The sequence below is a fragment of the Otolemur garnettii genome, unplaced genomic scaffold (assembly GCF_000181295.1).
Source record: "Otolemur garnettii isolate 467f Iridium unplaced genomic scaffold, OtoGar3 scaffold00233, whole genome shotgun sequence".
Classification (NCBI taxonomy): Eukaryota; Metazoa; Chordata; class Mammalia; order Primates; family Galagidae; genus Otolemur; species Otolemur garnettii.
The window spans coordinates 1,486,664-1,503,048 of record NW_003852628.1 but is presented as its reverse complement, the minus strand read 5'-3'; the positions used below and the strand labels follow the sequence as shown (position 1 = coordinate 1,503,048).

General features: G+C 53.8%; 2 protein-coding genes and 1 non-coding gene across 3 annotated transcripts in view; 2 read left to right on the top strand and 1 right to left on the bottom strand.

Moving 5' to 3' along the window:
- Positions 1-6,683: 6,683 nt before the first annotated feature.
- ZFP36 (ZFP36 ring finger protein) lies at positions 6,684-9,628 on the top strand. Its single transcript, XM_003802130.3, has 2 exons — positions 6,684-7,146; positions 7,975-9,628. Exons 1-2 carry the CDS (start codon positions 7,105-7,107, stop codon positions 8,917-8,919), a joined length of 987 nt encoding a protein of 328 aa, XP_003802178.1. The 5' UTR covers positions 6,684-7,104; the 3' UTR covers positions 8,920-9,628.
- Positions 9,629-12,675: 3,047 nt separating this feature from the next.
- On the bottom strand, positions 12,676-12,768 carry TRNAI-UAU. Its single transcript is given in 2 exon segments — positions 12,676-12,711; positions 12,731-12,768. It is a non-coding gene; the product is annotated as a tRNA-Ile (tRNA).
- A 523-nt stretch (positions 12,769-13,291) lies between these two features.
- Positions 13,292-16,385, top strand: part of PLEKHG2 (pleckstrin homology and RhoGEF domain containing G2) — a 10,625-nt gene continuing 7,531 nt past the window's right edge. Inside the window, 4 exon segments of the mRNA XM_023508242.1 lie at positions 13,292-13,916; positions 14,564-14,692; positions 15,371-15,642; positions 15,720-15,820. Coding sequence (XP_023364010.1) covers positions 14,584-14,692; positions 15,371-15,642; positions 15,720-15,820 — 482 coding nt within the window. The 5' untranslated portion in view covers positions 13,292-13,916; positions 14,564-14,583.

The following is a 16,385-nucleotide window of genomic DNA, read 5'->3' as shown; positions in this document are numbered from 1 at the left end:
AGCCTCAAGCTATCCCCCCTGGGCAGAGTGCCGTGGCATCACAGCTCACAGCAACCTCCAACTCCTGGGCTCAAGCGAGTCTCCTGCCTCCGACTCCCAAGTAGCTGGGACCACAGGCGCCTTCCACAATGCCCGGCTATTTTTTGGTTGCAGCCATCATTGTTGTTTGGCGGGCAGGGCTGGATTCAAACCCGCCACCTTAGGTGTATGTGGCAGGAGCCTTAGCCACTTGAGCCACAGGTGCTGAGCCTCATTATAGACTTTAATCACATCTACAAAATGCCTTCATAGTGATACTTAGATTACAGTCCCTGTAGTTCATCCATGTTGACACATAAAACTGACCATTTAGTCCTTGTCAACTGGGTACCCACATACATCTCTTTAATCACAAAGAAGTATAACAAAGTCATATTTCCACCTCACATAATGCAATTATCTTGCATATAACTGAAAGCCATTAACCCTCTGCCCAACAGAGCCCACTCACTGGCTTCCAACCTGGGACACATGCCACATACTGGTGGAGATGCAGAAGACTGAAGTATAGCGGGCCCAATGCAGTGGTTTTGACACATCATAACATATAGAAGCATGACACCTAGTACCCATGATTCAGGGTCCAACAGTGCTTAAAAGTATGCCCAGGGAGACCACAGAGACACAGGCAGGAGGGTAATGGATGTACATTTAACAGCCACACACAGGGTGGAAGGTATGTCCCAGGAAGCTAAATTTATTCAGCAGTCTCTTAGTAGGTGCCTGGTGGACCCTTTTTTCTTATGAAAGAGAGTAAATATGTTAAAGTAAAACATGGTATGTCAGATACTGAAAAGATGCAAGGGGAAAAAAAGCCGAGTGAGATCAGAAGTGTAGGGAGATTTGTAATTAAAAAATAATGGGGGCCAGGTGCAGTGGTTCATGCCTATAATCCTAGTATTCTGGGAGGCTGAGGCAGGTGGATTGCTTTAGCTCAAGACTTCGAGACCAGTCTGAGCAAAAATGAGATCCCATCTGTACTAAAAGAAGAAAAAACTAGCTGGGTGTTGTGGTAGGCCACTGTAATCCCAGCTACTTGGGAGGCTGAGGCAAGAGGCTCACTGAGCCCAAGAGACTGAGGTTACTGTGAGCTGTGATGTTACAGGTACTTTACCCAGGGTGACAGAATGAGACTGTTTAAAAAAAAGGGGGGAGGGGGACCAGTTCCAGTAGCTCAGTGGATAGGGTGCTGGTCACATACACCAAGGCTGGCAGATTCGAACCTGGCCTGGGCCAGCTAAATAACAATGACAACTGCAACAACAAAAATAACCAGGTGTTGTGGTGGGCATCTTGGGAGGCTGAGGCAAGAGGATTGCTTGGCTCGGCGTCTGTGGCTCAAGTGGCTAAGGCACCAGCCACATAGACCTAAGGTGGCAGGCTCAAATCCAGTTGGGCCCACCAAACAACAATGACAGCTGCAACCAAAAAATAGCTGGGCGTTTTGGCGGGCACCTGTGGTCCCAGCTACTTGGGAAGCTGAGGCAGGAGACTCGCTTGAGCCCAGGAGTTAGAGGTTGCTGTGAGCTGTGATGCGACAGCACTCTACCCAGGGGGACAGCTTGAGGCTCTGTCTCAAAAAAAAAAAAAAAAAAAAGGGATCGCTTAAGCCCAACAATTTGAGGTTGCTGTGAGCTGTGATGCCATAGCTCTACTGAGGGCGACATAGTGAGATTCTGTCTAAAAAAAAGGGGGGGACTTAGTAATAAATCTAACATAAGAAATACAAAATTTGCACATAGAGAATTAAGTTAACTCTATTAAAAAACATTAACAGGGCTGGTGGCTCACGCCTGTAATCCCAACACTCTGGGAGGCAGAGGCAGGTGGATTGCCTGAGCTCAGGAGTTGAGACCAGCCTGAGCCAGAGTGAGACCCCTTCCCCCGTCCCTAAAAAATAATTGAGGCATTGGGGCAGGCACCTGTAGTCCCAGCTACTCAGGAGGCTTAGGCAAAAGGATCTCTTGAGCCCAGGAATTTGAGGTTGCTATGAGCTATGATGCCATGGCACTCTACCAAGGGCGCCAAAGTGACACTGTCTCCAAAAATAAATAAATAAAATGAAAAACATTAATAGTTCAAAGACAATGTTGGACAGTGGGTTAATGAGCGTTCAGTATGGTCTGTACATGTTACATGTATTTACTAATGTTAGATAAGTTTTTTTAATGTTTATTTTTATTTATTTATTTATTTTTTTGGCCGGGGCTGAGTTTGAACCCGCCACCTCTGGCATATGGGGCCAGTGCCCTACCCCTTTGAGCCACAGGCACTGCCCTTTTTTAATGTTTAAGTCTTATCAGGCCTCCTCAAGGAAGGCCTCACTGAGAAGGTGGTATCAATGCAGATTTGAAGGAGAGGGAGTAAATCATGACAGAGGGTGTAGCAACTGCCAAGGCCCTGAGGCAGGAATGTACTGTTGTTTTTTAGGGAACAGGAGGCTTGGGATTAGGAGACAAAGTCCAGACAGGTCATCGAGGGCCTTGGTGAGGACTTGGCTTTGCTAGATTATTAGACCCAGGGAGAGATTATACAGTCTAGTGCACAGCCACACTCCAGGGAGGGGCTGTAGATAAGATTCACAGCCATCACAAAACAGACCATGGGGGCACACAAACACACCATACCCCTTGAATAGCAGAGACTAGCATAACCCACCATTGTACCACCGTGCCCCTTCCACCTCTGCACCCAGGGCCCTTTGACAGTCCCACAAACAGACTTGAGGGAAAGAAGCCAACCGTGTGAATACACAAACAACCCTCTAACCACCACTTAACCCACTATCTCTCACGCCATCGCAGACTTTGCCCATCACAGGCTGACTCAGCCCATCACTATCAGAGGCAGCCTCATCGGCTGGGGATAGATAAGGCTGAGTCTCAGTTTCTCAGGTGAGGGTGTGTGCTCTGTTCACAGGCTTGCAGAACAGAGACATGGCTGGAGAAGCTGGCCAGCCATCCTCCCCATCACTAGGGCTGCAGACGTCAGGAACTAAAGTTCATCAGTTTCACTGCCTTGCATGGCTGGGACAGAGGAACCACATCCAGACGCTGATCAACCCACTTCTCATGCACACGCAATTCAGACACCCACAACTAAAGGCACAGACTGTGAACCCCATTCACCCACCTGAGGACTACACAGAGACATAACGCCCTTCCACACAGCCACAGCTATGTAGTCACACACATGCTGACATTTAGCTTCAAAGTTGTGTGTGCACAGACCCTTAGTCACAGGAGTGAGCACTGCTGTTCCCTCACTCAGGCACCTGCAAGGAGTTACACATAGTCACTCCAGATCCCACAGTGGTTCAGAGCTACACACAGATGGGAAGTCCTATGTTTTGTTTATTTTCAAGACAGTCTCACTATGTCGCCCTCAGCAGAGTGCTGTGGCATGACAGCTCACAGCAACCTCAAACTCTTGGGCTTAAGCGATTCTCTTGCCTCAGCCTCCCCGTAGCTGGGAGTACACGTGCCTGCCACAACACCTGGCTTTTTTTTTTTTTGTAGTTGTCTTTGTTGTTTGGCAGGCCTGAGCCGGGTTCAAACCCACCAGCCCTAGCTGCTGAGCTACAGGTGCCCAGCCAAGTCAAGTGTTTTTGTTTTTTAAGACAGTCTTGGGGCAGTGCCTGTGGCTCAAAGGAGTAGGGCCCAGTTCCTATATGCTGGAGGTGGCAGGTTCAAACCCAGCCCTGGCCAAAAACTGCAAAAAAAAAAAAAAAAAAAGAAGTCAGTCTCAAGCTGTGGCCCTGGGTAGAGTGTCATGGAGTCATAGCTCACAGCAACCTCCCAACTCTTCAGGCTCAAGTGGGCTGAAGCGACCCCTTTGCCTCAGTTTTTTCTATTTTTAGTAGAGACGGGGTCTGGCTTTTGCTCAGGTTGGTCTAGAACTTGTGAGCTCAAGCAATCCACCTGCCTGGGTCTCCCAGAGTGCTAGGATTACAGTCGTGAGTAAGCCACCCTACCAGCCATGGAAGTCACTCGTTCTCATGAATGCCACCTCAAAGACAAGTACTGTACAGTTACAGTTGAGTGTCCACCCCACACTGAGATGGCTAAAGCACACATGGTAGTCAATTACATAGACACAGGTTGGTTTCATACGTTACTCACATAGCCATGTCATGTGAGAGTGTATGCACACAGCCCTCACAGGAAACTAAGCACACCTGTGGCCCACACCTACTCCCTAGTTACATATCCAGGCTCGCTGGATAGCACACCTCCAAATACTAAGGTGCACACTGTTCACACAACCCAGCACACACCCAGGCTGCCCCGCGCAGTTGCAGGCCTACTGGCACTTAGGCCAGTCCTGCCCGCGGCCACACCCGCTCGAGACCAGGCAATCACGCCAGGCGCACACACGGCCCAGGCACACGTGCAGCGAGTACACGGCCCCCTGCTCGCCCGCGCACTCACACCGGCTCTCACACCCCCGCGTTTCCCGTCCCCGCTTGTTTTTCTGGAAACTCTGCTCTCTGTTCCCCTCCCCCTAGGCCGGAAGTGCTAGCTGTATTTTTAGCTTCTCTGGTTTCCGCCCCTTTCCTTCTCCCCCCCACCTCGCCCGCCCAGGATCTGGCCCCAACGTCCCGCAGTGGACCCCGGCCATCCCCTTCCCCACCGTCATTCCAGAGGGGATTCCCAGCTGCCGCCGGGGCCGCGGGTTTTCCCGCTGGCTACGTGGAGAGGTGGAGAGTAGGGAGGAGTCCAGCCGTGAACTTCCCCACGGCCTGGACGCCTGAGGCTTGGCCTGGGGGTGGGGGTAGGGCGAGGGGGACCAGGGTAGGAGCCTGGCTCCAGGTGTGAGGGAGGAGGGGTTTTTGGGTCCCACAGGCCTGTGGGGTGTTTTGGTCGGGGAGTCGGTCCTTATGCTCGCGGATTCCCCTTTGAGAGAGTGGCGCCCAATCCCAAACGACCCAGCTCTCAGGCCGATGACTCAGCAGAGGGGAGAGGAACAGCCTGACTCAGGAATGGGAAATGCTCCCTGTGTCCTGGGAATTGAAACTGGAATCCTTTTTTCAGGGTCGCTACCAGAGATGAGCTCCGAGGACCCCAAGGTGCCCCTCACTCCCATTTTCTGCCTTAGTTCTACAAGCGGCCCAAGATTGGGAGCCCGACCAGGAGGCAGGTCCCCCTCCGTCCCCCCCCCACTTTTCCTGTTGTACTCGAGGCTCTGTTTACAGAAGACGGGAGCCCTGGTTACAGGAGAGGAACCCGGGTGTCCGGGTTGAGCTCCTCGTCACGGCTTCCAGGAAGCCCCCCCCCCCCGCCCCTTGCTAGTGAGTCACGGGCGAGCGAGAGGCCGCAACCGTGCCAGAGCCTCCCGCGGCCCGCCCAGCTCACGGGACCGGCTCGGGAAGGCCCCTCGGCCCCAGAAAGCGCCTTGCCAGGGATTCCCCCCGGTCTTGGACGGGGAAAGTCGGCTCGGAACCTGGCAAAATCTCCCCCACCTTAATACCAAAAGCCTGTAGCCGCTGCCTTTAAGAATGAACTTTCCACCATTTCTGCCCCCAATATTTTCACTCAAGGTGGCCAGCGCACCAAGACCCCTTAAAAAGTAAACTTTCTTCCCAGATCTTAACGGTTTTCACTTAGGACAATCCTTTGATAAGAAAAGATTTGCTAGTGTGAGAAGGGCACAGCCCGTTTTAAAAGAATCATCAGTTGGAGATGATCTATTCTTCCATCTTATAACACCTTTCCATCAAGGCAACTGCCTTCCACCATAATAAAAGACCTCCCTCTTTCCAATCTTGAGTTATCTCAGAGGGTAAACCTCTTTTTTTGGAGACAGAGTGTCCCTTTGTCACCCTGGGTAAAGCGCTGTAGTGTCCTTTCACACAGCAACCTCAAACTCCTAGGCTCAAGTGATTCTGCCTCAGCCTCCTGAGTAGTAGCTAGGGCTTCAGGCGTCCGACACAACCCTGGCTATTTTTAGAGACTGGAGGTAGGGGGCGGTCTCTGGGTCAGGCTGGTCTCGAACTTGTGAGCTCGAGCAATCCACCCTCCTTGGCCTCCTAGAGTGCTGGGATTACAGGTGTGAGCTACCGGCTGGCCGTGGCAAACCTCTTAACATCATTCAAGGCCACTATATTAAGCCGCTGCCATTCACACTAGCTGGAAGGAGAGTAACTTGATCTCGGTTTCCTATGCTAAATGGGCATTAATATCTCTGTTGCCTTGTGGTGAGGACTGAGTTAATGTATTTAAAGCACTTAGAAGCATGCCCAGCCCAGAGGAAGAGCTCAGACTGCCATTATCTGCATGAGGGTGAGGGGACAGTGGCCCTGTGATTTACAAATAGGCCCCATTCTAGAGGCAGCCGGGATCCAGGACCCCAATCCACCCAACCCCTGCCGAGTAGCGCCAGGGAAGGTGATCCAAGGCTCCTGAGAGTCAGATCGCCCAAGGCCAGCAGGTCGCAGAGAATTCCCCTCCAAGGCCTGTGGGTCTCCTATGCTTTTTGCTCCTGTGGATTCCTATCTTTCTGTGGGGTTTGTTTCTATTTTTCTCATGTGTGTTTATGTGACCCTTCAGTCCTGCTTCCCCTTTCTGAATTTGTCTCTCTGGAACTGTCTTTGCCCACCTCTCCTCCCTCAGCCTATTTTCCGTCTCCCTTGCCGTCTGTTTCTCCCTTCCTCTGTGTTTTTCTCTCTGCTTCTCTCCACATCTCTTTCTCGTCCACTCTGGGTATCTCCCCCCACCTCCGCCCCGTGGCGGTCTGTCTGGCACGCGCACGCCCTGGGGCCTCTGCCCTTGTCAGTTGCCCCTGACGGTCCTAGTTCCCTTCTCCGTGCGTCAGTCTCCAGACTTGAAAACTGGGCACTCCCCGCCGAATCGCAGCCATCCGTGGGCCAAGCTCAGGCGCGTCCTGGCACCGGGCCGGGCGGAAGGGAACTTGTCCAGGGCCCGCAGGGCTGCTCCGGGGGCGTGCGTCCGGGAAGCGCCCCTCCTGGCCACGCCCCTGGGGCACGCCCCCCGGCCCTATAAGAAGCTGGTTCTGCCTGCCAGCCACAGCCTGGTTTCAGCGCTCCGACTCGCGGCCGACCTTTTCATGGCCACCCGTGCCACTATGGATCTCACTGCCATCTACGAGGTGAGTACTTGTCCTCCGGCACCTCCGGGATCTTAACGCCTGTTTCCGTAGCTTTCTGACACCGACAACTCTGGCCCGGGATGCTTGCCTCGCTTCTGAAACTGGGGCTCCTTCGCGCCGCACTCTCGGTTGGGGGCCCCTGCTTCCCTTCTCAGGCCAGCCTAATAATCATTACCTAGAGATGAAAACGGAGCCCGCCACTCCCAGATCTTGGCCAAACATTGGTGGGGTGGCTCCTGGGGATGGAAAGCCAGAGGACTTTTCTCAGACTAGGGCTGTCAGCAGACGGAAATGGCCCCCACACCTGGCTTACGCCTGGTAGTTGCTGAGGGTGCGGTTTTCTGCGGAGGCGTACCTGGGGCTGAAGTCTCAGGGTGGGGGAATCCATTGACTTCTGCCTCTCCATTCCCTGACCGTAGTTCTTTGGGAACTCTAAAGCCGAGGAGATCCAGACTCCTGGGTAAACTTTGCCCAGCTCCTCCTGTTGTGAAACTGGAGGAGAACCTGTGGCGCGTGTCATATCCGGGGTGGCCCATAGGCTCACAATTGGGACACAGTGGTGTGCCCTGAATTGGGGGCCCCTTCTTTATTCAATTGGGGAACCCAGGATTCCTGGGTCTTTCGGGATAGGCTTCAGGCTTCACTAGATAAAATCAGTACCTCCAAGTCGGGAGCCCTGAGATCCAGAACCCAGGGGATTTCTGAGAGAGGGTAGGGCTCAAACTGAGAGCCCACAAACTGGACTAGCAAGCTCTTTAAGTGCCCAGCAGCTGGGGCTGAGCGTTGTGTTGTATTTTCAGTTGTTTTAACCAACCCCTATTCCTGCAGAGCCTCCTGTCGCTGAGCCCTGAAATACCATCCGACCACGGAGAGTCCAGCCCAGGCAGGGGCTCCTCGGGACTCTGGAGCCTGAGCTCATCGGACAGCAGCTCGTCTGGGGTCCCCTCTCGCCTGCCTGGCCGTTCTACCAGCTTGGTGGAGGGCCGCAGCTGTGGCTGGGTGCCTCCACCCCCTGGCTTTGCACCCCTGGTGCCCCGTTCAGGCCCTGAACTGTCGCCCTCACCCACCTCGCCTACCTCGACTCCCGCCACTTCCTCCCGCTACAAGACAGAGCTATGTCGGACCTTCTCTGAGAGTGGTCGCTGCCGCTATGGAGCCAAGTGCCAGTTTGCCCATGGCCTAGGTGAGCTGCGCCAGGCCAATCGCCACCCCAAGTACAAGACCGAACTCTGCCACAAGTTCTACCTCCAGGGCCGATGCCCCTACGGCTCACGCTGCCACTTCATCCACAACCCCAGCGAGGACCTGGCCGCCCCAGGCCAACCTCATATGCTGCGCCAGAGTATCAGCTTCTCTGGCCTGCCCTCAGGCCGCCGAACCTCACCACCACCAGCTGGCCTGGCAGGCCCTTCCCTGTCCTCATGCTCCTTCTCACCCTCCAGCTCCCCACCACCACCTGGGGACCTTCCACTTTCACCTTCTGCATTCTCTGCTGCCCCTGGAACTCCTGTGGCAAGAAGAGACCCCACCCCAGCCTGTTGTCCCTCCTGCCGAAGGGCCACTCCAGGCAGTATCTGGGGGCCCTTGGGTGGCCTGGCTCGGAGCCCCTCTGCACACTCCCTGGGATCTGACCCTGATGAATATGCCAGCAGTGGCAGCAGCTTGGGGGGATCTGACTCGCCCGTCTTTGAGGTGGGGGTTTTTGGGCCACCCCAGCCACCTGCAGCCGCCCGAAGACTCCCCATTTTCAATCGAATCTCTGTTTCTGAGTGACAAGCGCCTGCCCAGTACAGATCAGCTGGATCTTTAGGGGAGCCACTTGTCTTGTACCCTGGGCTCTGCGTGGGCCCTGGGGCTAAGGGGACCTGGGGGATTCTTAATGAAGTAGTCCTCCTTCCAAATTGCATTAACCTATTCCCTCTGACCCACGCTGGGGCAGGTCCTCAGTGTGAAGCTCAGTGTTCATGGTGTTAGGGGATGAGTATTTTCTGGGGTCCTTTAAAAAAAAATGTAGCATATTTGAGGGAGGCAGTGAGCCCTCTCCCTGCATCTCTCCCCTGCCCAAATCTGTCTCCTGGAATCTTATGTGCTGTGAATAATAGGCCCTCAATGCCCCTTTCCAATTTTTCCCAGACTTAAGGTTCCAGTCACTTTGACTGGAACCTTCTCTGAGGGGGAATCCTGGTGCTCATATTTCCCTCCAAAAGGAAGTAGCCAAAGCCGTTGCCAAATCCCTCCTCCAAAACAATGGGCCCTTTATTTATGACGACTTTATTTATTCTAATAAGATTTTATAGTATTTATATATATTGGGTTGTCTGCTTCCCTTGTATTTTTTCTTCTTCTTTTTTGTAATGTTGAAAACAATGGTATAATATTATAAGTATGCTATAATAATATATTAAGTAATATATATTGTTACCTTAAATGTCTATTTTTGTGTTGTTTTTTTTTTTTTGAATTTTTAAATAAAAGGAATCTGCGATTAAACTGGAATCTTGGCTTTTCCTCTGTTTCGAGGCTGTGAGAAGAGAGGAGAGAATGGTGTGACTTTTGAAGCTAGGTAGAGTCAATCGATTCCGCCTAACCCTTCCCAGACTGAGCCCCTTCGCGGCGCTTACCTGGCAGGAAGTGACCTGAGAAGGCGGGGCCAGGTGAGGTCATTAGGTAGGAACCGGGAGAGCTAGTTCCGAGCGTCTGGGGCGATATGCTCACGTCCAGTCGGGTTCCTTGACCCAGGGCGCGGGAGCGGGCGGGGACGGATGTTTCCGTCCCCTCGGGACCGAGGGAGGCGGGAGAGACCGAATGGGGAGGACGGAATGTGCCGGCGAGCGAGCCCAGGCGGGCGGGGGCGACTGGCGATGCAGGGGGCGGGCCAGTTTGCTAACTCCGCCGTCTTGGAGTCGCTGAATGGGGCCTTTCAGGACTCGAGAATGGGGGGGGGGGGATTTAGACTTTTTTGGAATGTTGAGAAAGGAGGCTTTAAAGCCTCAAGATTTAGAATCTCAAGTCTCTAGGCGATTTAGAATCTGACGCTTGGTGTCTTAAGAATTGTAGACTACGGCCGTTCCAGGACCCTAGAATCTCGGAATTACAGCATCGTGGCCTGTTGGGATTCCAGAAGTTCGGAATTACCGACTCTTGGAAGCTCCTGGCCTCGGTCTCCAACCCGAGTTGGCCTCGCAAAACCAGTGTATGAGGATCGAGGTGGCGCATCCATCCAGGCGAGGCCAGAGGAAGCCTCATCCTCGGACCATACAAGGCTAGAGCCGCTGGGCACCGCCCCCGGGGCTGCGGGGAGCCCCGCGCCCGGAAGCGGCCCTGCGTCAGCGCCTACACCCTGCCCCCATCGCCCGGCCTCCTTTTCCCCCTTAACCCTCTTCTCCTTCCCCCTTTCCCTCTCCTCCTCCCCCCGGCTGCTTCCCCCTCCTCTCCTTTCTCCACCCTCACCCCTCCTACTCCTCCTCACTTCCTCCTCTTTTCACCCTCCTGCCCCTCCCTACCCTCTTGCCTTCTGTTCTTCTCTCCCCCTCCAACTCGACCCATCCCCAGTTTTTTCTCTCCCTCTGCCTTCCAGCCACGCCTGCCTCTCTCCCTTATATCTTCTTGCAGTCTTCCTTCTGTTCTCTTTTCCACGGTCCTTCTTTCCTCTCCACCCTTTCCCTGCCTTCTCACTCCCCATTGGCCTTTCCCCTCCCCCAACCCCTACCTCCTCCTCTCTCGCTTCCCTTTTCCCGTCCTCAAACCTCCCTTGCCCTCGCCTGTCTCCTTGGCATACTCTCCCTTAAACACTGGCATACTCTGACCCTTGGTCTCCCCTTCTAGGAATCTTTCTCCCTTGTGGGTTAGGAGAGACAGAAACCCAAAGGCTTTGTAGAAGCAGACATCAAGAGCAAACAATGCAGGAACATTTGCAGAAACACACTTGGACACTGAAAGAACAACAAGAAAGAGGCGTCTATGGTCCTTTCGTCAAACTGAGTCTCTGTCCTTAAAAAAAAAAAAAAAAAACTTGGATACCGAAAGAGGCGTCCATGGTTCTTTTGTCAAACTGAGTCTCTGCCCTTAAAAAACAACAAACAAAAAATCCCACACACCTCTCATGTAAGAAAATGGCACCTATGCTCAGGCAACATTCCTGGTAGTCCCCTTGACTTCTCCCTCTCAAATCCACAAGCGAAGCCAATAGCAATCCTGTCTGATCCCTGTCTGATCCATCCTTAAAATAGACTGACCAGCCGGTGAGGCAGGAGGATTACTTAAAGCTAGGAGTTTGAGACCAGCCGGGGCAGCATAGTGAGATACCTCCCACCCCTGCCATGTCTAAACAAAATAAAGGTGCACACCCCCATCTGCCTATAGCACTAACTACTCAGGAGGCTGAGTGGGAGGATCTCTGGAGCCCAGGGATTCAAAGCTGCAGTGAGATATGATCACCCCACTGCACATTAGCCTCAGTGACAGAACAAGACCCCCATCCTTTAAAAATAAAATAGATCTACAGTCCACTCTCTGGTCCCCAACTCCTATGACTCTCACCCTAGTCCTAAGCACCACCATCTACCAGTTGGACTTTCAAAGCAAGTGACCCCCCCCTTCTCCCAGTCACGCCACAAGGCAACCAAAGGAAACCTGTTAGGAGACCTAATTCAGGTCACATAAAAAAGTCCAAAGTCCTCCACACAGTCCACACAGCCTGGCTCCTACCTTCCCCCTCTGCTCTGGTCACACCGGCTTCCAAACTGCTCCACCAAGTCTGCTCGGGCATGCTTCAGTTCCAGGGCCTTTCTGCTAGTTGTTCCTGCTGCCTAGCACACCCCCAGTGACCGTGTGGCGCACCCTCCTCTTCAGGTCTCTGCTCAAATGTTGCTTTGTCAGTGAGATTGTCCCTGACCACTATTATTACAGCCTCCTTCCCCCCATACTCTGTCTCCAACGCTCCCATCCTTCCTGCTTTACTTTCCCCATAACGTTTATTACGACCTAAAATAAAATATACTTAATTCTTATGTCCATACCAATCTGCTTTCCCACTAGAATATCAAGTCCTCAGGGACAAGGGACTACTTTGTTCACTGCTGTGTTATCCACATCTAAAAAGAGCCAGGCACATAGTATTCACTACTTGATGGGGGAGGAGGGGAGGGGAGGAATGCCGATTCAGAAACAGAGAGGAAAAGTAATTTTCCTTTTCCACGGGAGTTTGAAAACTCCAAGACAGAAAAATATGAAGAAAAAGGTACTATATGTACAATTTGCCTGACAAACACATCTCTACAAAAGCCTTGAACTGAGATTCAATGCCCAAGGCAGCGGCTAATAAAAGGTGATACCACCCTCTAGCGGCTAGGACGGAAACAGTGGCACCGTCCCACAATCTGATTACCTAATCAACTGTGACCAAAGCCCCAGGACTCTTTAGAGCCTGAAAATTCAGAAGATAGAAATGCTCCTTCCTTTAAGTGTCTTAGGTATTTTGGTGGATTTATAAAACATCTAAGTTTGGGAAAAGTGGTAAGTAACCAAAATTGCTCCAGGTGAGGATCGAACTCACAACCTCGGCATCGCTCCGCTCGCACTGTCATATAAGTACCGCGCGCTAACCGATTGCGCCACTGGAGCTCCGGCCGCACCCTCGCTCTGCAGACTACTTCAGTTGTTCACAGCCACGTGACCTCACTGGACAGCTCCGCCTTGTGTTGCATATGCAAATAAAAATTTTTTAGTTGACCAATAGGAGAGGGTGTGTGAACAGTTCCGGATTCTCACGCCTAGCAGGCCCTTGCTGTAAAAGGGAAAAGTACGCGAGGCACTTGGAATGTTGGGGAGTAGCCTGCCTAGGGACTCACCTCCTCATGAATATTCAGAAAGGGGAGGAGTAATCTTAACCCTTTGCTTGCGGGCCTGCAGAAAGGTGGCCCCTCCCCCCCGCAGGCGGGAACAGGATGTGAGTCCCGGAGGCCGGGGGATGGGGGAGGAGAAGCTACCGGCGACCGCTCCCCGCTCCACAGCTAGGACTGAACTTTCCTTCCCCAGAAGTGATGCCACTGTGATCACAGGAGCCCCATCCCACCCTTCCCGAGGCTGGAGGGTCCAAAGTCTCGGGCCTGGTGCCCGGAATTTCTCCATCCCATCTTCAGGAACGCCAAAGTCCAGGACCCTGTGCCCAAGTTAGAAGACTTCAGATATCCAAGTGCCCAGCGCCCCCTCCTGGAGGAACCGGGAGTACGGGATATCCACCCAGTAGGACCCTGGAAACCGAGCGTCCCGCACCGCGGTTTGAAGAACTCATGACCACAGATTCCCTCCAGGGATTCCCAGAAATCCAATCCAAGACCCCCGGGTTGGAGGAACTTGAGATCCATACCTCTAGCGCTCCAACCAATCTGTTTTTGGAAGCAGCGTCGACTACTGGAAGGGACCCAGGAATTTGGGACCCTCCTGAGCTCCTGCCTGGCGATGATTTAATCCCTGCTCCTAGAGTTAGGGCAACTTGAGAAACCGCCTCCCACCACCTCAGCCCTACCTAGAAGACTCAGGAATTTGGGTCCCCAGCGCCTCCATCTGAGACTCCAAAATCGAGGCTTCTAGCATCCCCTACTTAGGACACCGAGAAATTTGGACTGCTGGACTCCACTTTCAGTGAGCCCTCGGATTCTGGTTCCTAGAGCCCGAAGTTCTGAGTCCAGGCTCCGGACCTCCCCGGGGACAGCGTTAGGGTCGAATAGGAAGCTGGCTGCCTCGGTCCGGGGCTGGTGGCTCCCGGGGAGGTGAGGGGGGAGGCGAGGGGCCCTGGTGGACTGGGGGAGGGGGCGGCGCTGCCGCCGCTGAACAATGAGGGGGCGTGCCGGCGGGGGGCTAGTCGTAGCGCCGGCGGGAGTTGGGGGCTGGAGGAGTGTGGGAAGGCGCTGGGAGGCTGTAGGTGTGGGGCCAGTGATCGGGTCGCGGAGGAACCGGCTGGAGGGGGATCTAGGGCTCAGGGCCAGCGCCCCAGCGCACAGTCTTCGGCGGGGGAGGGAGCCGTCTGCAGGACCCTGGCATCCGGTCCCCCAGCCTCCGCCCTCCCCTGGGACCCGGCGGCCTCCCGCCCACGGCTTTTCCCAGCCCTGCCCCAGGCCCTCGGCTCCAGCCAGAGCCCAAGCGTTCCCAGGATCCCTGAGCCTGCGGCCCTAGACCGGCGGAACTCCTAGCTTCTGCGACTCTTTTTGCTGTCTTCACTCTTCTTTGTCTCAACCTTTCCATCTTTTTCTCTAGGTTCCCTCTTTCTGTCGCTTGCCTGTGCCTCCCCTATTAGCTACTCCCAGGGACCCCTCCCTGGATTTAGACTACACTTCTAATTCCCAGCCCCCGGTCTGAGAGTTTGGGCAGCAAGGAAGCCTATGGGGTCTTGATATCCAAGAAGGGGGTCTCTCTGCAGGCCTGCTGAGCCGCTCAGCCATGCCTGAGGGAGCCCGTGCATTGAGTCGGTTCAAACGTAGCCCCAGCCTCGGGTCTGGCCGCAGAGGTGAAGTGTGTGACTGTGCAACTGAGTGTGAGACTCAGACAGGTGAGCGTGGGATGCAGGCTGAGCCTGTGGGGCCCTTATTCCTTCTAGACACTGAGCAGCCTTCTGTGGCTGGCCAGTACTAGGCAATGCTGGCGACACAGGGTGACTGAGACCATTCCAGTCCTAGGGACACAAAGCTCCAAGTCTGGTGGGGAGGTGGTCCCATCCCCAGAGCAGTCAGGGCTGGGGTGGGAACAGCCCAAGGGAAGAACATACTGTTGTAGGGAACAGTATGCACCAAGGCCCAGAGAGAGAACAGACTGCTTGTTTAACAGAAGAACCTGAGTGTGACTGGAACTAGAACTCTTAAGAAGAGGTGTGACATGGCAAGAGAGCTGGCTAGAGAGATCTATAGTGGCCACATTACACAGGGCCCTGTGTATCCAAGGAGTTTGGACTTTATCCTGAGGACATGAAGGGGTTATACTTGTGGGAGCAAGGAGATCAGATGGTCAAATTAATAAAGATCTCCCTGGCTGATGCATGGGGGTGGAATAGAGGGATGGAGGACAGAAGTCCAGATAGGACCCTGATGGGAGAGGACAGGATCCAGGCAGAGCTGTGGGGAGGGTAGGAGAGGCCTGTGGGAAAGCTGTTGACAGGTGTGGGTAGGTGTGGAGCAGAGTAAATGAACGGCTGTGGGAGAGACCCCCCCTGACATCCTGTTCCACACCCCAGCAGCCCCTGCAGCTCCTGCCATGGCCTCTCCTCGAGGTTCTGGGAGCTCCACATCTCTAAGTACAGTCGGTTCTGAAGGGGACCCAGCCCCAGGGCCCCCACCAGCCTGCTCAGCCTCCAGGCCAGAGCCCCTTCCAGAGCCTCCTATCCGCTTGCTTCTGTCGCCTGTGGGGATCCCAGGTTCAGCAAAACCCTCAAGGCTGGAGCGAGTGGCCCGAGAGATCGTGGAGACAGAACGGGCTTATGTCCGAGACCTCCGCAGCATTGTAGAGGTAAGGGGCAAGCACCTGAAGGCAATGGGGACCTGGGCCAGCCCCTTGAGCCCCTGTAACCCCAGACATCCCCACAGGACTACCTAGGCCCTCTGCTGGATGGCAGGGTCCTGGGACTGAGCATGGAGCAGCTGGGCACGCTGTTTGCCAACATCGAGGATATCTACGAGTTCAGCAGGTCAGGGACAGGTGGGGCATTGGTTGGTGGGGAGAACTATGTCCAAACTCAGTCTTTGCTGGGCTTGTACATGGGATGTTATGACATGGAGCAGGGATCGTGATAGGGGTTGAGGACGTAGGTGATGGAAGAGTGTAGGAGACAGAGGACCTGGATGAGGCCCAAATATTAGGACAGGGTTCAGGGATCAGGATGAGGTCTCACTACTGTCAGGTCTGGGTTTACAATCCAGGAATCTCGGGGGTCTGAAGGTGATGACAATAAGCATTCGTGTGACCACCTAGTCCTGATTTGCCAGGAACTTTTCCAGTTCTAGTGCTAAAAGTCCCACATCCTAGGAAACTACTCAATCTGGTGCAGGGGTCCAAAGATCATGAGTGTCTTGACCAGATCTCAGGATCACAGCAGGATCTTAGGATCATCATAGCTCTAGGGTTCACAACAACCCCCTCCCCAGAGCCGTGCACCCCTCTCTGGATTATAACATGACACCCTGGGCTCATAGCAGCTGTGACTGAATTTCAGACTAAGAAATTGAAGTTGTGCAAGGACAAAGTCTAAGCAG